This window comes from Oreochromis aureus, linkage group 7 (assembly GCF_013358895.1).
Source record: "Oreochromis aureus strain Israel breed Guangdong linkage group 7, ZZ_aureus, whole genome shotgun sequence".
In the NCBI taxonomy this organism is placed as follows: Eukaryota; Metazoa; Chordata; class Actinopteri; order Cichliformes; family Cichlidae; genus Oreochromis; species Oreochromis aureus.
The window spans coordinates 21,462,515-21,483,469 of record NC_052948.1 but is presented as its reverse complement, the minus strand read 5'-3'; the positions used below and the strand labels follow the sequence as shown (position 1 = coordinate 21,483,469).

At 40.5% G+C, this 20,955-nt stretch overlaps 1 protein-coding gene across 1 annotated transcript; it reads left to right on the top strand.

Annotated features, from left to right (window-relative positions):
- The first annotated feature begins 1,406 nt into the window (after positions 1-1,406).
- On the top strand, positions 1,407-20,156 carry crabp1a (cellular retinoic acid binding protein 1a). The gene is made up of 4 exons (XM_031752825.2): positions 1,407-1,782; positions 5,647-5,825; positions 15,428-15,541; positions 19,780-20,156. The coding sequence occupies exons 1-4, from the start codon at positions 1,713-1,715 to the stop codon at positions 19,828-19,830; spliced, it is 414 nt and encodes a 137-aa protein (XP_031608685.1). The 5' UTR covers positions 1,407-1,712; the 3' UTR covers positions 19,831-20,156.
- The last annotated feature ends 799 nt before the right edge of the window (positions 20,157-20,955 follow it).

Here is a 20,955-nt window from a genome sequence, read left to right as displayed (position 1 = left end):
GCATGGTCAAGATGACCTGCTGAAGTTCAAACTGAGCATCAGAATGGGGAAGAAAGAAGATTCAGGTGACTTGAAATATGGCATGGCTGTTGGTGATATATGGACAAGAGTGAGTTTTGCAAAACTGCAGATCGAATGGTGTTTTCCCACATAAACACCTCTAGAAAAGGATCTGGAACAGGGAAATATCCAGTGAGCAATGCGTCAGTTGCCTTGGGGAAAATGCTTGATGTTAGAAGTAAAAGGAGAATGGCAAGACACCTTTGAGTCTTTCTCAATAATCACTTGTTAACGGCAAAGTATTTTTACAGTCAGAATATTTTTATTCACTAGCAACAATTTATATGGGCTCACCAAAAATGCCCAGCAGACGACTGGAGAAATGTTGATGATGAGTCGATGTCTGCTGAATTTTTCCCGGTTCCTTGTTGAACCTGTGCCATGGAAGAATTTAAAGTTTTGAAGGAAATCACACGGTGTTACTAATGAAGTGGCGGGTCGGTATACATACATGCATGAAAATGGGACACAGTCACATCCTGACCAAAATTTAGTATGTGATTGGCTGAGAGAGAGACTTGCATTTATGGAGGCAGCATTCGCCTGGGAAGCATATTACAGCCTTTTGGCCTTTCATGATCCAGCACTCTCTCCACACCCTGACAATTTCCACTCACTCCCTTGTGTTATTTAGTTTATATCATTAGCATGAGTGAGACACACAGACATCTGTTTTCATCAACTTTCACTTTTAGTCAATTTTAGGGTTGTTCTACTTCCTCATGTGAGCAGATTTCTCAAAGCAACACATTTCTGACTGGAAAAGGCAAAAGTTCAAAAGCTTATACATAATTAATGCAATACAATAGAATGCATAATGAATACATTGTTTGTTAAAGCCTGCGAGGGGATTGCACAAGAACTATCTGAAGCAATAAGGAAAATCTTTGATCTGTGTTTGTGGTTCACGGTGTCTTTCAGGCTCATTCGGTTTAACCTAATATCTCACAGGATCTGTAGAAGTGCACAAAAACAGAAAATAGTATCTATTAGCTACATTAGCTGGAGTTTGGTGAACTTTAATGGCAGAAAGAAGTCCTTCAGATTCACCCAACCTGTCTTCATAATCAATAAAACCTGTGACCTGATATATTTTCTGCCTTTGGATCCAGCTTGTCAATTACTATGAAAGCAAACCTTCACACTAAGGCTACTCCTAATGCAGCTGTTGACAAACCGCTGGTCTATAAATACTTTAAAAGAATGAATTTAGTCTTCCTGATCCCCAGAGAGAGCAGACGTGTCAGTCTTGTTCTCCTGTATTAATGGGACAGAGCGTCCGGGCGGTGGGGGGAGGGGGGGAGGGACCTGCACTGCCTCCCATTAAAGACAGTTGCTAAAAAGGAGCTGAAGACATCCAGCATCCAGCACACCGAGACGCACGGATGAAAAAAGCGGCAGGAGTGTGTGTGTGTATGTGTGTGTGAGTGAGCGTCTGTCTGTGTGAATAAAGAAACAGAAACAATTGGGTGTTAACAGTGTGAGCGGGAGGCTGAGCCCAGAGCAGAGGACACGGGAGCACAGCGAAGGAGAAGGAGGGTGAGAAAGAGTCAAAGAGAGACAGAGGAGAGAGCAAAGAGCGAGGAGAGATCATCAGAGCGTGGAACAGGTTCTTTCTGGAGCCCTCGCACTCAGCCTCAGCCTCAGCAGACATGCCTAACTTTGCCGGCACCTGGAAGATGAAGAAGAGCGAGAATTTTGATGAACTTCTCAAAGCTCTAGGTAAGCCCTCTCTATCCCTCCCTCTGTCTCCTCCACAGCCAGAGCCACATCCCTGTGCAAGGCTGACTATACATCATGCCCATATAGGAAAAGGCTTTTCTTGTTCTTTTGGGAATGGCATTCCTGACTTCCGACAACATCATATTGTTCGGAGAAGCTCCCTGGGAACAGGAGGCAGAGAACGAAGAGATGCTGCCGCAGGGAAATCCCTTGGCTTTAAGGGAGATAAGAAACAGTGGATGCTAAATTCCACCCTAAACAGACGTGGTATTGTTACATGGGGAGGGAAAAGGGGGGTGCACAACATTATTCACGTTAAGCATTTAAGTAGGGCATGCATTAATGCCAGGGGAGGTCTCTGGAGCCCAGTGTTTTCTCTCGCCTCTGTTCTTTTTTTCTTCTTTTTTTCACCCTTCTTAATCTTAACTGATGGTTGTGATGGTTTAGGTTCAGACCAGTTTAACTGGGTCATTCAATTGTGTTGCAGTGTTTAGTCACGCTGGCAGCGCCGAGGCAGGCAGGGCACGGCAAAGGGCCGCCTGTCTTTAGAATAATGCAGAACCCTTCAGGGAGAAGTTCCACTGTGAGAGGTTCCAGGAACTCTCCCGAACTGCTGACACCAAAGACTGGATTAAGATTCAAAATGTTAACGGACACTTCAGGTTTTAGCACAAAAAAACCAAAAAAAACATCCAGGTCTAATCTGTGTCATTTAATATCAATATGGATGCTGGTCGTATCTACTGTATCTGCTCTCCTGACATGTTTCAAAAATGTCTTCTGGTTTGAACCTATAGCCTTAGTTGGAGATCACTGAGGCAAAGACTGAAACAATGCTGGTTTCAGTTTTTGTGGATAAATAAATTAACATCCCCCTTTTTTCATTTCCAGCCTCTATTTATATGGAGTCATTAAGGAGTTTGGAAAGCTCACTAAAGTAGTTCAGCACCTCTCCAGCAACCCCCCCTCCCCATTTTGCGTTTGACATTCACCAGGCAGCAGCTGATCTGGCCTTAACTCTAATGGGGAAATCAGTCACTCTGCTAGTTTAGCACCTCATCCATTCAGGAACACATTAACATCTGCCACGTCAGATCACCCGGTAGCTCTTACATAAGGACCCCATCAATGAGAATGAGAGAGGGCAGTGATGGGCAACTGACGTGGATGCCAGTGCTGCGGCCTCCACTTTCCATCAACATCTTTATAATTATCTCTTGGCTCGGAGGTTTCCCCTGCAGAAAGAGGGGACAATATGCAGAACAAAAAGACCTGATGTATGCAAACCTGCATCCAAAGCACGTTGTAAACACTCAATAGAAACTTTAGTCAAGTGGTTAGCACCGTTAGCACCGTGTGCTCAGTTTACAGACCTTGAGACATACATGCAAATTAAATTCAAAGGAAATGCAGCCTTTTTAGACATGAGGACAGCCTGCTGGTCGCACTGATCCTCATGCATATTTAATGCTAAAAAAAACAAAAACACATGGTGTGATCTCCTTAGACCATGGGTGGGGTCAAGTAAACTGTCAAATGTGTTTTGAATCCTGACTGTTAACACAGCGGTTTGGGGATAGAATGATCTGAGCTAATTAGGGACTGGAAAATGAAACACTTGATGCTGTTTGCAAGCTTATAAACTGTCTATGGATGGAACTGTAAGTCGGCTGTTGGTAGGAGAAGGGCACTGAGACATAAAAGAGCCAGGGTTTTGGCAGGACGCAAGGCCAGATGGTCTTGCGGACTCAAACCAGGCATGCCAAACACTTGTCACACGCCTGCGTGGAGCCACGTGCAGGATCGCCACTTTTGCACCCGTCAAACAAAAGGAGAAAGTCAACGCTGACCTGACCTGACATCCTCAACAGTTTGTTTCCTTTCCTTGCAGACATGGCTGAATAATCCCCTCACAGTGAGTTTAGTGCCAAAAATTGCACACATTTCTCCGAGTTTCGTGAAATAGTTGTGGTCTCTGCCCGAGCCACAGAGCATTTATTGTGTTTTTACTCACAAATGCATCGCTGTCATTCTTGGTTAATATTCAAACATGTTTGGATGCAAACACAAACCAATACAAGGAAACCTGCAGCCAGCTTGTCTCGCTATCCCAGGCTGATAGAAACTGGCATGCAAGCCTAGAGAAGACTATCTGGGTGGGGCTGAGGGTATATTGATGGCTGGTTTTAGCTTCCTACATCTAATATCAGCAGAACGATATTTCTCTTTGTCACATGTAGATTTTTGTTAGTTAATGTACAGAATAAACAGCATGCCCCACTTTTTCTCATAATGTGTCAAAATTTCAAACAAATTCAAACACTGTATCTTTACTAAAACAGACTAAAAAATCTCTATTTGACTTCTTTTCAAGTACAAGTCAATCTTCCTGTCCATTAAATTCTATTTTATTTTATTTATATAATGCCAAATGAAAACAACCGTTACCTTGAGGTGTCTTGTGTTATAAGGAAAATAATAATAATAAAACCCCAACATTTAAATGACCTCCTTTGAGCAAGCACTTGGTGACAGTGGGAAGGAAAAACTCCTTTTTAACAGGAAGAAACCTGCAGCAGAACCAGGTTCAGGGAGAGGGCATCTGCCATGACTGGTTGGGGGAGGAAGACAGGACAAAAGACACAATGATTAAGAGAGTGAGAGATGAATAATAACTAATAGTTAAATGCAGAGTGGTGTATAAACACAGAGTGAAAAGAGCCGAAGAAGAAACACTTGGTGCATCATGGGAAGCCCCCAGACCCCCAGAGGCCTATTACAGCATATATAGGAAGGATTCAGGTTCACCTGATCCATCTCTCACTATAAGCTTTATCAAAAAGGAAAGTTTTAAGTCTAATGTGAAAGGTAAAGAGAAAGTCTGTCTCCTGAATCCAAACTGGGAGGAGGTTCCACAGAAGAGCAGCTGAAAGCTAAAAGGCTCTTCCTCCCACTCTACTTTTGAATATCAGAGGAACCACCAGTAACCACACTGGCAGCCGTGTGGATTGGCTCATTCCTTGGAAACGAAGACCATGCAAGCCCATTTCTGACATCCATATTTCTGCCCTTGCTGTCTGCTGACCAGCTTATTTAGGAGCTGACTAATGTCAGTCTCATGCGCCGAGTCAAACTCTGAATTGAAGATGCTGGTGTAGCTGATCTGGTTGAGCAGGTGACCCAAGTATTAAAGGCTGAGGTCCTTGCTTGTGGGATCTAGGCTTGAGTCTGCTCCAGACCATTTCCTGTGTGTCCCTCACTCTCTCCCCTCTTTCCTGCCAACTGTCTGCCTTGCACTATCCAGTAAAGCCAAACTCTTTCAAATCCTTCTCTCTTCTAAAATCTGAGCAGAGAGAATTTTTGCCATCTTGATCATGTGAGTGGAAGCTTGTGAAGTCACTTAACATGTTTTAATTTTTGCTTTTAATGGATAACGAGCCAAAGCCAAAGAGTCCAACATTGAAATATTAATAAAACAAAAAAAAATTTGGTTTTGGTGAACACCAAAAATGGGTCCCAGAGACAACAAGAGCAAACTTAAGGGATAATATGGTGACTCCAAGCACTGCCACTGAGTCTGGGTAGAAAAGCCACACCCAACTATTATCCAAACCTTCTGTTTGTAAAGGGCAACCAGTCAGAAGAAAGATTGCATAAGGGGAGAGGAAGTGAAAGGTTTTTTAGGCAGTGGAGAGTTTATTTATGTTGTTAGAAATGAGTAATGATGATAAATTTGATGAACAACAACTTTAAAACATCATAAAGGATATTTTGAAACTATAAATTAGTGAAACCCAGCTACAATCGTGAGACCGACCTTTGTTTCTCTCTCTTGTTGACCTGGTCCGGGTCGTGTCCATCCAGGAGTGAACGCCATGCTGAGGAAGGTGGCCGTGGCAGCGGCTTCCAACCCTCATGTGGAGATCCGTCAGGACGGGGAGCAGTTCTACATCAAAACCTCCACCAGTGTGCGCACCACTGAAATCAACTTCCGCATCGGTGAAGAGTTTAACGAGGAGACGGTGGATGGACGGAAATGCAAGGTAAATTTGGTGAGACGTAAAATGAGAAGTTAAATGTGGTCCAGAATAAAGGGTAAAACTAACAAGTCTATTTTTTTTTGGCTTAGTTTAGTTTAGTTTAAAGGTATGTTTTAGGCCATTCTAGCAGGCTCAATTTTGTCTCTCAGGTTCTTGAAAATGTTAAGTTTGCATATTAGTTGGCAAATTAAAAACAGAGAATAATGGGATGGTCTGGAATACAAGAGCACCACTGTCAAAATGATTTTATTTTCATTTATTGTCAAAATAAATAAAAATTCAGCAGGACTGGCTCTTTCAAAACAGTCCAGTTACTTAAAAAGAAAAATCCACAAACCTTGTTCTGATCACTTAATGCAGAACTTATTTTCTTTCTGCTTTCTAAAACCGCCGCCTATGTCGGTGGTTTTAGAGACACAAAGGTGTCATAAATATTTATACCCTGTCACTAGCACAAGCCCCTTGAGATCCACATGTCCTTCTGTAAAGTGGTACAAGAGGCAGGTGTAGCTCTGTAGAGAGAAAGAGATTTCAAAACAAGATGTGTGGATTTTACTGAGCAATTGGGTCATAATTTCTGGATGGAAAAAAAAGACATGGCTGTTGAGATTTTTATCTTATATTTGTGGTGCTTATGAGAACCACATTGCTTTACTCCCCTTCGCTTTCCCCTTTCCCCACCCTCATTTAAATGTTAAGCTCTTTTTCTTTTTTTTTCAAACACAATAATTTTTCTGCGAAGCAAATAAGATGCGAAGCAGATGGTTTATGTTACAGTCACCCATGTGTTAGGATAAGCTTGATTAATGGTGTGACTGTGGGACCACAAACCCACTGTGGGGACTCACCTCCCATGTGCTGCAACAGACGTCCCCTGAAGGTGGACATAGAAACTTAAAAAAAAAAATCAGAATTCGTTTAAGTGAAAGGGTTAGGATGTGGTGGGTATTGCCTCTGAACTGCTGACAAAGTGCCTTAGAGTTCATGAAAGTTGGCCTAAGCATTTTATACAGATCATTGCAGCTGTTTGAAAAAAAGAAAAAAGAAAAACAGCAAGCACTGATGTGAGGTTTTAAATCAGCAGGCATCCTGCAACACATTTATTTCATGAAAAGATGTGACATATGAGCACAGTGTTGTATTCTTTGGTACGTCTTTGGTCTTCTTTTCCAGCAGATATTACACGCAATCGGCTTCATGCTTTAAACTGTCTGCATTGTTTGTACTCCTGGTAATTCTTTCTGTCTTCAAGAGCTTCAAAGCTGTTTCAGTGTTACTGTTTCGAGGCCCGAATGAGAAATTAATACCTCACTCGCTACTATTGGTATCGTGCTCACGTCTGAGCAGAGAGATTAAGGGCACTGGTGAGAGTTTCTCTCTGAACCTCTGCAGTCCCCGAGGGAGGACTCTTTCATCCTCAAAAGCAGCTAAAGTTCTGACACAGACATATATATATAGCTATAGATATAGATATATGTGTGTGTGTGTGTTTGTGTGTGTGTGTGTGTGTGTGTGTTCCCAGGGGGAGCAGAGTGGACTAAGGATTTAATAAAATTGTTCATTTAATAACAAATCCCAGTAAAACAACAGTCACTCAATGTGTAATTGATAATTACAACGATCTGCAGATCTGAGGGGAGAAAATGTAGACATCCTGAACTAACAGCTGTACTCTGTTGCTTGCGATGACAGTGAATTCGTCTCTTAGAGACATCTCTCGATATGATCTGAACAACAAGGCATTTACATCATCCGTAAAGTGAATGTGCAGGCTGCACAATTAAATAAAGAGGAAGTGGGGATCGATTAAGCCTGATAAGGCCCATGTGAAAACGGACCTTTTTAGAGCTGAGCGCCACCTGTGTCTGCGTGTCAACGAATAAAATGATCTCATATGATCAGTTGCACTCCTCTAAAGCTGACCTAATAGAAAATTAATCAGTTTACTTTCGCCACTTACATCATCTGCGTTCAGTCATTTCCTGACATTACAGAGATAATATTCATGTACTGTAAATGGAGACCTTGACGTTTTTCTACTTTATATTTGTTACTGTAATATCATTAGTTACTTTGTTTATGTAGGTAATACGTGATGTCATATTGTTTATTGCTATAAATGTCAAATCTGTGTGAAAGAAGGAAGAAAAATGAACTTGGAGTACTTAAATATTTGATTTAAACATTGATTTAAACATCTCTGTCTTTCTGGGCCTATAATTGATATAAAAATTATTATATGTAAGAAGGAAAAAACATATCTAGTCTTAATTTGGGATGAGTTGTGGTACTTAGAGGAGACATACAACTGAGCATAAAAGTTAACATGACTAATTTGAGGGGGGGGGTTTCACACATGCAGATTTGCAATGAGCATTTCAAAAGCAAGATAGTCACTTTTACATTTGCCTGTTTTCGACAAGAATATGGAGCTGCACAGCAGAAATCCTGCAGCTGGGAGGGATTCTGTATCTAGCAGTAAGCTGTCACCCTGCTATAAGTGCCAGGAGAAAAGTAGCTTGGAATAAGTGAGAGCTGCGCTGCAGTATATTCACCTATGTGAATATAGAATGTATTGCAGTGCAGAGAGTTACATAACAGATGTGTGAATGAGAATCTTGTCGACCTTCTCAAACCCATACATGAATTTGGAGATCAGTCATATTTTTAAAATACTTTAGCTCCTCCGTTTAAGACAACTTTCCTCTGATTGGCTGCCCCTCTTAGAAGATTTAAACAGCAGGTGGGTGGGGCATCTGCACCTGACATCACTATATTAGGAATACTGCCACTCTTTAACATCATACAGAGATTAGTCGTATCCCCTGGCTCACTGGTTTTACTTGTACAGTACACACACCTACATGAACTCCATATCTAAAACTCTGTTAATGGTAATATTAGCAACCATCATTAAAATATAAAGAGTATTAGGTTCCCTTTTATTGTCATCTACTTCAGTGCAAGACTCATAAAAAATTATCAAAACACGCTATACCTTTATCATCTATTCGTGAGGGACTGAAGTCGTTTAGAGACCTTCAGTAGCATCTTTCACAGTTTTCAGGCTGCTTCTCTTTGTCCTGTATTATGTAATTTCCCCGCCAGCTTGCTCTTCCAAAAAGCTAGACAGCTGTCTGGTTCCATTTTCAAATCTGTAATGGAAAAGTTAACATCCTGAAATATTCCTGGGCAACAGGACGGAGTGAAATTCCTGCTTGTGGAGAAGAAATTCTGCACACGGAAAGGAAAATGTGTAATTGCATGCATGTGCTACATTAAGTCAATATAATTCAGACCAAAGCCTGAGAAATTGGAGATACAGTGTGTATTTATCCCAAACCACAGCGTCCCTGTGGGTATTTGGACTGAACTCATTAACAGTTTGAGCCTTGTATCTCTCTCTCTGTAGCACTGCAGATAATACGTGAATGCTTTAGCTGCACTCACCGGTTAACATGTGACACACAGACTTGTTGTCTTTACCTTTTGTTTTATGGTTTGATCTACATGTTGCAGCCAGAGGGAGCAGACATGACCCATTTTATATGACAGCGTTGGCTCCTTCTGTCTGAGCCCTGGGGCTGGGCTACACAGCTCTCAGCATCTCTGCTAGGAAGCCGACAAGTCAAGTTGCCGTCACACATTTCTCACCTCTGGTTGCTTGGGTTAGCGCATCAGCGTCACTGCGTTTAGGGGCAAAAGGCTTTTTGAGATATAAGACAGTCCAGTCAAAGGCAGAGGTGTGCCTGACCCTGGATTTGAATGTAAAAATGTCTTTAAATTAAAGTGGCTGTCGGCCTTTAAATAGGGGTTTATATTTATTGTGTTTGGCTTAATCAAATTTGTGTTATAGCATGTACAGTAGGGGAGATAATTATTCAATCCCCTTGTGAATTTGTTTGTTCACTCACAAAGAAATGAACAGTACATATTTTGATGGTAGCTTCATTTTAATGGAGACATAAAAAAAATAAAATAAAAAAAAACCTCCTTCCCTCAGCCCGAACACTGAAAATGGGTCATGGATGGGTCTTTTAGCAAGACAAAGACCCAAAACAGAGATTTCATCAAAGGAGTGGCCAAAGAAGAAGCACATTAAGGTCATGGAGTGGCCTAGGCAGTCTCCAGACATCAGTCCTTCAAGTTGTTGAGCAGCAGACAAGAAACCTAAAGGAGTCCACCCTGAGATGTCTGCAAACTGACCAACTTCAAGAAATGTCTTACCACCAACATGGGCTTGTCCAAAAATTAGATATGTCTTTGCAAGACTTACAAATTCAGCAGGGGACCAAATATTTTTTCCCCCTCACTGTTGTGTTTGAACATCTTAGTCTCATAGGAGCTAGAATGTGAAGAGCATGCACATGCAAAAAAAAAAAGCTCTTCTTCAACCAGCCTTTAAATTATAATATAAATAATAATAACAAAAAAAGTCTTCTAGCTAGTTTAGATGTGCAGCAAATTCTTCTCGTTCTGGATTCTGACTGATCTCATGTTTCTCTCCTGAGACCACAGAGTGCCTGAAACAAGTGAAAAAAGAGGAGATGGTTGCAAAACAGCAGGACATTTTCACAGAAAAGAAAATGACAACAACCTCAGTGTTGGACTGAGTTCAGCCACTAATTAAGGGTTATGCAAACAGTGCTGAACAAATACCGGACACTCACAGGAGGCTGAAACTGAAAACACTGTATAGCATTGATGGTATCACCATTACAAGGAGAATTTTTTTAGCAGTTGCCAATTTACAGATAAAGCAGCACTATTATTTATTTGAAGCCAGTCTTTCCAATATGCACCCAATCTTAAGCTTATTTAACCACTTACTGTGTATTAAACTACTAAAGAGACCATTATTACCACTGAGCTCCCTGCAAATTGCTGCTGGCAAGGCGTTAATGCCCCCTTTGTCTTAAAACAGCTGTTTAGCTTGAGCCTTTAAATCAAAACAGTAAAGCTGTAGGGAGATGAAAGGTGATGAAATGCCCCACATAATCACGATCTTATTTTAAACACAATTAAAAATACTTCACTCTGTAATGTTAATACTTTTAAAAAGACTTGTGCTGCGTATTTCAAGGTAAAAATGAAGCACTAGTGGTCAGCAGCAAGCCTGCTGTTCCCTTGTGTGGCAATTATTACACAATCCTAGAGCAAAACCTGCAGGAGGCAGGACCCGCTGACCCTGGCACATGTGCCACAGTGGCGAGAGGGAGTGCGCGGGTGTTGGCGAGGTCTCAGGTGGATGAGTTTGGCAGAGAAGCCCTAAGTGGGTTTTAGCCTTCAGGCTTGGCTGCACCAGTGGTTAAAGGGATTACACACTGATCTGCACCTTGTGAAGAGCAGAGGGCTTATTAACACCACCACAAGGTTAAAAAGCTCCGGTTAATCTGTGCAAGTGTGGTAACTGATAAGGTGCTTCCTGTCAATGGCAGAGGTGACAGTGAAAGTTAAAGGAGATAAGCTTTAGTGGAGAGTGGTGGTTATTATCAGGTAATTTACCACCTGAGTTTGTGGTTTTTGCATTTGTAAATATAGAACATAATCTGAGCACAACATAGCAAAGAGCACTTTCTTCATTTATGCTGATGGGCAGCATTGATGATGATGGTGTCCTTTTTGCAAAGGAAACACTGTAACACCAGCTAATGATAAAAATTTCTTCCTCGATGTACATTTTAGAATAATACTGCTGTGTCAAACGCTTTAATAAATACCCAGTGATTTCCACAGTTTCACCTAGTGTTGTGTGAAGCACATCAACCTAGAGAGCGATGCTTTCAATGACAAAAAATAAAAAATGAAAATATTATAGAAAATGATGCAATAATTATGATATCTTAATCTGTTGCACTAGTATTGTTCCTACATCATCATAATAATGCTGGTACAAGATCAACAGTGCAACTGACCAATCACGTTGTTCAATTAGCACTAGCCTTAAAGCTACCTAACGCTGGGATATCAGATCGGATATGCTGCTGGGTAAAATGTTTATTACATTGTATAAATGAATAAATAAAAGAGTTGAAATGTTTACCATTTTTACCACAAGGGAGTTTTATATAATCAAGCACATTTTTTCTTTTTTCCCCACGTCGTAAAGCTATTACGTCACAACAACATGATTGGTCAATTGCGATGTTGATCCTTGCTCAACGTCATTATTATAATGGCGGAAGAACGCCAACACCGGGGTATGAGACGCACCACAGTTACACAGGCTTACACTGAGATATTCATTGATGGATATTAATCTAAAGATTCTGAAATTTAACAGCCAACAGTAGCTTTTTTCTTCTCTATTTTCTCCTGTAATGTGAATAAATTTCCATTGTTTTAACGGAGCTCATATGAAATTATTATGGGATACTGAAAAATATGCCCCAAAAAGCCATTTTGAAACAATGAAAAAATTGCAAAGATGGATATTAGATGAACGAAACGACCATTTGTGACCATAAGTTCCCATGGGAATCTATCACTAAAGAGGTTGAGTTTTTGTTTTAAAAATATCTGTCATCTTTTTGTAGGAGTGAGTTTTAAATGGTTCTTAGAAAAAACTGTGCTTCTGCCCTCTCTTTACCAGTCTGACATGTCATTTGTCTTCTGGCAGCTGCAAGGAAAGGCGAAGAATAAACACTGCCGTTAGAGAGATAATGTGATCAAACTGTGGGAGGAAATGAGAGAAAGCGGAGCGAGAGTGTTATTTTGGGCTCTGAAAGAAAGCTTGAAAAATCCAACATAAAACTTTAAACTTTAACAGGAAATGAGATGTTTTCCCTCCACTTTCCATCATACTATTTGCATCTGGTAAAACATGAGAGACTAAAGGAAAAGCAAACACAGAGGATTTTCTGATAAGTAAAACACTACAGACAACACTGGAAAAGGTGAAACACATGCTGTGGACATTGGTCTTGGCCTCAAATGTGTGTGCATAAGCACTTAGGATGCATGAGAATGTATCTGTGACTGGGAAAGCAAAAGAAAGATCAAATGAATAAAAAAAGAAAAAAGAGCTAAAGAAAGAAAGTAGTAGATGATCTGGCAGCAATATCATCAGCTGACTTTGAATTTGACCATTATTTTTTATGTCAGCTGCACAGCTGCGACTGTACGTGACGTTTGGTAAAACCTGTCCACAGATATATAAATATGAGCACCTTAAACAGTCTTTGTGGTATAGTTCCTGCTACAGGAAATATCTCTAAGACTTGCTACTGATACACACAGAGGTACAAAGTGAAAAACCATATCAGCCTTGCTGTCATGGCTGATAAACAGAGGGAGCGCTGGAAGAAAGCCCTGCTGTTCTTCAGCTTGGCAAAGACTGTGGACGGCAGCCCGCGGGGATCTGTGATGGCTTTGGCTACCTTTGATATGGTGATTAACATTTGCCTCTGAGAAGCCGAGGTGGCTGCTGAATTCAAATCAGAGGAATGGTGCTTTTTTCGAATTACAAAATAGCACAAACTATCAAACAAATGATCAGAAATCAACACGCAAATACTCCACCATGTGAGAATTTATGTGAGAGTTTTTATTGTAGAGATTTTTAGGGGTTTTTAAGCTTAAATGTAGTCTTGGATTATGCTTTGACAGCACTGATCAGTTCCAGGCTTTGGAGTGAGATCACTTTGCTAATTAGGATGCAATGCTGAAATGAAAAATGCAGCTGGCTGTATGGAGACGAAGCAAACTTCAACTGTGGGAAATCAGAGTCAGAGAACAATAAGGCAATGTTTTTATTTAAGTCTTGAGTGCGAACCTACACAGCAAAAACTCCAGTGTTAAATTAACACTGGAGAGTGTTTATATGTGTCCACACCTCTGAGTGTTAGATATAACACTGTTGAGTGTTAAATGAACACTTTTGGCAGTGTTATATTTTTTAAAGTAACCAAGTCAGTTTTGAAGATTTACAATACTAACACAGAGCAGTGCTGATTTTCTAACACTGGAAAATAACTCAAAATGTTAGAAATATTCCAGTGTTGAAAATCAGCACTGCTCTGTGTTTAGTCGTTGTAAATCTTCAAAACTGACTCTTGAACCAGTGTTCATTCTTTACTCAGTGTTATATCTAACACTCAGAGGTGTCAAAATAAACACTCCAGTGTTAATTTAACTGAAATTTTTACAGTCTGAAATTTTGTTAAATTCAATAAAATAATGGATTAAAGAAATAAAACATTTGGTGTTATAGTAGAGCTGGCGGTACACTGAGTTTCCATTCTTTGTGCTAAACTGCATACCTCCCTGCTTGACTCTGTTAGACCGGTAGATGCCAGTGACACTGATTAAACTAGAAAAAAAAAAGGTCTCTAATTCTGAATTCTTCTGTCATTTTTAAATATATGAAATCTGAGTAAAATTACAACAAAGAGTAAATTAACATGTATGATGTAAAATAACCCCTCAATGAATTTGTATCCAGAAAGAGAAGCACATTTCCTAAAATATCATACAGTTCATTTAACAGAACAGCTCTGGAAACAGTGGACAGCTGAAATGAATTACAAGGGCAGTTTACGCTGACCTTTTTGTTTTTTTCTCTCAAGTAGACTGTGTTGGATATTTTAGCAAATGTGAAGCCAATGGACGTCTGCCAGGACTGGATGTAATGCGTTACATGCATCAAGTGTTTGTAAGCAGCTTTGCTTGTCGTTCTAATTCATGTGTGGCCGAATAAAAGTTGTTCAGTTAGGTTATTGGCGGATACGTCCACTGAACCAGTAGACTGAAGGTACATTAATGCTGGCCGACGGGTTTAAAATTGGTAAATGTTCTACAAATCGTTGCTATATTGATATTTTAAATATACAGTAAAACATCAAGGTTGGTAACTATATATCAACCAAATGTGAAACTTTCTTTTTGCATTCACAGAGTTCTGCTGTATGAACACAGTACCCTTACATTACTGTAACTCATCAACCATTTTGGTCATTTTTGGTAATTCTGTAATTTTGGTCATTTTACAGCCAAAATTTGAAAATAAGTCCATGCGGTCTGTGAGCTGTCTGGGTGATAAAAGGTTAAATCCTACATTTCTTTCTAATGGCGACTTCTCAGAAGTTTCTCAGAAGTCTTTCTCGTGTTCCCTGATTTATGATCTCGGTAAAGATTTTCCTTGTGTATTTACGATCTCAGTCACTACTTTTAGTTATTGTTCAGCATAGCTTAATGTTCATGTTTGAAATTATTGCTCCCATTTAGAACAAAACGCATGTTAAAGCTGGACATGTTTTAGGGTGTGATTGGCAAGTCAGCACTGTCTGAACACACAGCATTCTTCGGTCTCTCATAATGTGTGGTTTAAAAAAACAAAACAAGATGGCTGAAAAATGCTGAATTCGAGGCCTTAAAAAAGGGAGTCCACACACCAGCCATCTTTGACATGCAGTCTGTGAGCAAAACTCACTTCTGACTAAAACAACTTAGTGCTGATGCTGACATGCATTATGGGTAAAATTCAAAAAGCCCATTTGGGAAATGATCACATTGCACACCCTGAAACAGTGTAAAAGTGCAACATGAATATATATCTTCTAGATAATCGTGCTGACCCTCGTGCCTTTTTGTCCCTGTCTTCCCAGAGCCTCGCCACCTGGGAGTCGGAGAACAAAATTCACTGTCAGCAGACTCTGGTGGATGGTGACGGCCCCAAGACCTTCTGGACCCGAGAGCTGAATGGAGATGAGCTCACACTGGTGAGCGCACACTAATAAGTCATTTCTCACTGAAAGCCTCTTAATAGATGACCGCTGTTGCTTAGAAAGAAACCCCAAAGCAACTTTACCAGCACAAAAGCAGAAAAGTCGAGGCTAAATGTAGAGAAAGACAAAGAATGAATGTTCGCCTTAAAATGTTATTTTACACGGATCGAGAGCAGGATCTGTAAGGTTTGTCTGCATCACGGACCCAGAAGACATCAGATGCATTAAGATGTGCCTCTTGAGCAGCTAGTGTACTCTGTTTGAGAAATGGTTAATAAAACTCAGGCAGTGAGTGTATGAAGTCACCCTGGAGATTCATCCATAAAGGAAATGAGAGAGGCTGTTTCCCAAGGAGGCAAGCTTTCATCCACCCCGCAGAGAGATGTGAAAGGAGAACAAGAGGGGCTGCTACGCTGACATTGCAGTAATACCCCCCGTATTTATCCAGATTAATATGGGCAGGAGTCAATGGGTCTAAAGCCCCTCAAATGACGTGCAGGGGAGCAGAGCAACACATCGGAAGACCAGTTCTCAGGGCCTGAACAGCTTTCTCTTCTCAATGTTCAACGCTCCCACACTCATTTCTGTTGTTCTTATAAGATGAATATCCAAAAGTCCAAAGCTTCCAACAATACAGAAGGTTTAGATGCTGAAAATAAGTCATCACAGAATGTTTGTATAGCTCTATGTTACAGGCCAGAATCAAGCAAGAAACAGCTTAAATCAAATCATCAGTGCCTAAATAGTATTTTGCTCGAAGCTCCTCGTTGTTCAAAGTGACAAGCTGAGGAGGCTGAACATATGAATTCTTTTCGAGGCGATAAAAGCAAAATGTGTTACAGAGCTTGCCCCTCCGGTGGCCATGCTGCCGTGGAGCAGCTGAAGCATCCACACACTTACGGAGAGTGATCCTGCTGAACTGTGACAGAAACTCATTCTCTGTGCTTCTCAGCTCTCCTCACTGCTCTTATCCGTGTACGTCGCTACACAGTCAGAGAAGCTTGAAGCCACATTTGTCCATGCTAAAGAATAATATGCAACGTAATTTAAACTGTCCATCCATGATATAGTGTTATCATGGAGTAGTGTGCCATTGCCTTGCCATTATCCTCTGGGTTGCAAAGGGGCTTGCAGAGAAACAACACCTGTGCACAAGCTGAAGCTGATTAAACAGCATGGGCAATGTGACAGGATAGGACTCACAGAAGGCTGTCAGCTGAGACATCGTCTGATGCTACGCTCTGGTCTATAGATTACTAAAATGACTTTGGAGTGGCAAACATAATCGCTGCCTGGATTACATTCGGAGCCATCTGTGGATAGGTTATTCTGATAGTTCTCTGATAGGCTCCTTTGGTTTGCATTTTATCTCATTGGACAGCTTATAAGAGTTCCAAATGTTAAACTTTATAAAACATTTTTTTAAAAACCCTCCTGACTTTTTATCTTCCTAATTTGTTATAAAATTGCAGACCAAATGCAAGACAGGAGGCAGATGAAATGTAAGGGAAATAAATACATAAACACTACTGGGAACACTGGGAAAATAAGACTATTAGAAACACAAAATAAGAAATTCAACAAACAGAAACAGAAACACACCAAACACTAAACCAGCAGGTTAACATGGTTTATGTTTTTTTTAACTCTTTGAAGCGGAAAGCCAACACTCTTGATTGCTTTATTTCTAAATCACTGAACGAACAGAGGCATCATTTACTAACTGTTCAGCACGTCATGAAGCACCATTACGAGAACGAGAGAGCCATGAGTCATCTTCACACCCAGATGCCTTTCTGTCAGACAAGGAGCTGCAAAATCCAAAAGAAATATTGTGTGAATCTAATTTGAAGCTATCTGGTTTTTAAAAAAAGGACTCCAGACACAGAGACAAACTAACAATAGCAGAGCTTCAGCTCCTGACTCAAAGGAAGACTTGAGATCACACAGACATGGTCTGAATGCGGCACATAACTAGGGCACATTTCCATATGATTTGCATGATCCGTTTAATTGGTTTAAGTCTGGAAATACTTGAGGGATAAAGTTGTTGTGTGGACGTCTTTTTGCAGCTGCATCATCTTGAAATGAAATAAGAGAACAGAAGGCTGTGCTCGAGCTGTGCATAAATCAGTCATTCAGAAGTTTCCTTTGGTTTCATCATCGGCAGTGTGAGGTAGACCCAGACTGATGAGCATAAACGTGACACTGATGTAGTGGCACATACTTCACTGTTAAAAGGATTTCCTCCACATTTGATGATTAAGTTTTCTTCTTCAGCCCCCATAATCCTATTCTCTTGACATTATCCTAAAGAAAAAAGCAGATTGTTCAAGCAGATTGTTGCTTGGTTCAGAATTCAAAGCAAGGATACTTTTTAAGGAGAAAGTAAGTAGATTTGAAAGTATGTTTCAATCACTTTGATGACTAAATGGCCAAAAATAAAATGGTAAACCTATTAATATGAGTCTAAAACCATTATAACACATGTGTCGCAGCCCAGAACCTTTCTAGATGTTATTCGATGGAGGCGTGTGCGGAAACATAAATGTCAGGCAGACACATCGGATATTTTTATTCTGCCAGCTCTCTAGTATGAAATCTATACAACACAATTCAGAGCCCAGTGTGTGGGTGTCATGTGCCCTGTTACCTGCACCTTTAACTTTAACTTTCAGGCCCCTCTTCAGTGGAACCATCTCCCAGTTTGGATTTGGGAGACAGACACTATCTCTACTTTTAAGATTAGGCTCAAAACCTTCCTTTTTGATAAAGCATATAGGTTTTTTGGGGGGGCTTTTTCAGCTTTATTTGATAGGCTGAGTGAAGAAAGGACGGGAAAGCAGGGGCAGACTCAAACCACTCTCAGCCGTATGACATGTGGTCGCCGCTCAATGCACTGAGCTAAACCAGCACCGGATAAAGTGCATAGTTAGGGGTGGATCATGTGACCCTGAATCCTTCCTTAGTTATGGTGCAATAGGCCTCGGCTGCTGGGGGCTTCCCGTGACACATTGTATGCTTATACAGCACTTTGCATTTATTATTAGTTATTATTAATCTCTGTCTCTCTTCCAAGGTGTATCTCCCCTCACTTCCAACCCGTCGCACGGCAGATGGCTGCCTCTCTCTGAGCCTTTGTTCTGCCGTAGGTTTTCTTCCTGTTAAAAGGTCTGTGAAGGTCCTCAGTCATCCAGGTGATTGTAGTCTAAGGAGCTTGGAAAGAAAAGCATCTGGACTTCTTTAGGTTTCTTGAAATCAAGAAGTCAAGAAATCAGTCAAATCAAGAAACCTAAAGAAGTCCAGACGCTTTTCCTTTCAAGCTCCTTGGACTTCCTGTTAAAAGGGAGTTTTTCCTTCCCACTGTCACCAAGTGACAGTGAACTGAACACCCATTTACAGTTTAACAGTGAAAAACTGCTAGTATGATTTTTGACCAAAGAATTCAGCAGCTATCATCAGATTCTGGATGTGTTCGAAAATCACTGGATTGCTCAGTCCTTGTGACTATGTGAGTGAGGGGGAAACTGAGAAACTAGACATCTTTTTGTCACTTTTGGCACAAATTTTTGGTTCTGTAGACAATTTCTTTGAGGACACCACCCCGACTCCCCCTCAGATACCTCACTGTTGTTTAAATGGTTTTAGAGAACATTTTTAATTTCCTGTCTTAGGCCCACCTGTGCCACCCTATTAAAAGAAAGGAAATGCCCCTCTATATACAGCAGAAATTTATAAACTTTAAATTTATAAAGAAAAGAGTGGAGAGCAAATGAAATTCAATTTCATAGCAAACGAAGGACATATTCAGAAACAGACATAAGCCATTTCCAAATGAGCCCATTGAACTTCAACAGTAATAAGACTACAGGGAACAGAAACAGTTTATGATCAGTCCTGGGAGATGGGTTGAGAACACATATCTTCTGGTATTTTAGTGGTCCTGCATGTCAACACAAACTATGCTGCGGTGTCTGTGACTGTGTGCAAAGGGGGAAAAAAATGTTAGCATTACATCAAGGCCGGGCTTTTGTCATCTCAGTGTGTTTAGAACAAAGGATAAAGGCACATTCTTTCAGAAAGATTTATTGTGCACTTATTTGTGCACTCAAAAACTGAAAAAGTCCAAATGCCTTAGGACTTTTAGGCAGGTTTGTTGAAGTTTCAAAATGTGAACATCATAAGCGATAATCACTATCACATGGCTGAAATTATCTTTTTGTCTCCTCCAGATTTTTGGGGCGGATGACGTAGTGTGCACAAGGATTTATGTCCGGGAGTGAAGCGCTACGACCTTCATCAGACCGAGGCAGACGCCCATTTGGGCCACAGCTCATTTAAACCCAACAACACATCATGCTAACATGCTAACACATTTGCAACGTATCCTGTATTATCTCTCAGCATCAGCCTGCTTAGTATCCCATAGCAATGTCTCTGTAATCTGGTTATTAATAGTGAATATTGTGTCAGCAGTACAGTAGCTGGGTATCTCCATATCCATATGTACAATCCTGGTGTCGGCTGTTTAAGTAGGAGTTAGTCATCAGTTGCATCGATTAAATGTTCATGTTCAATGAGAACACACAATAAAAAATGGAAACAAATAGTCTCTGGGCTCATTTCTTGATTACATGAATTTAAAGTGAAGGTGCCCTGGGCATCAAAACATCATTTGAAAGGAACAGTTTGGTGAAAGCACCACAAAGAGAGAAACAGCGTTCACATGTATGAGTTGCTTCAGTGACAATGGTAAATGGACTAGTTCTTATATAGCGCCTTTCTACTCTACCTGCACACTCAAAGCGCTTTATCCAACATGCATCAGTCACCCATTCCCTCACATTCATACAGCACTTTTTTACTATCTAACATTCACACTCTGATGGATGCAGGATCAAACCACCACCCTTCTGGCTAGTATATGTCCTGCTCTACTTCCTGAGCTACAGCCACCCATGAGCATGCAGTGCAGTCACTCACGAGACAAAACAACTACTGGCATCATCCTACTTTGAATAAAGTCCTCATCAACTAGCCTTACCAAGACCCTTCCCCAGTTTACATGACTGGAAACAGAGCTGCAACTTCACTGGTAACACAAAACTGCATGTATAGAATAATCTGTCAAATCTGCAAAAAAATAATAATTTGCCACCTTCCTGGTTTATCTTCTTTTTTTTGCATATTTGTAATACATATTTCAGATCATCAAACAAATTTTAATAATAGACAAAGATGACCCGAGTAATTGCAGAATGCAGTTTTTATATGATGATTTCATTTCTTAGAGGAAAAAAATCTGTCCAGACCTACCTAAAGTAATTGTCACCTTGTTAAATCGTGAATTTACTGTGATTAACCATGTTTTTTGGAAGGCTGAATCATTTTCATTACATCTCTCAAAA

Coding starts and splice junctions, on each gene's coding strand:
- crabp1a (XM_031752825.2), top strand. CDS start 1,713: ATGCCTAACTTTGCCGGCACCTGGAAGATGAAGAAGAGCGAGAATTTT. Junction 1,783..5,646: donor TGAACTTCTCAAAGCTCTAG/GTAAGCCCTCTC, acceptor GTGTCCATCCAG/GAGTGAACGCCATGCTGAGG. Junction 5,826..15,427: donor TGGATGGACGGAAATGCAAG/GTAAATTTGGTG, acceptor CTGTCTTCCCAG/AGCCTCGCCACCTGGGAGTC.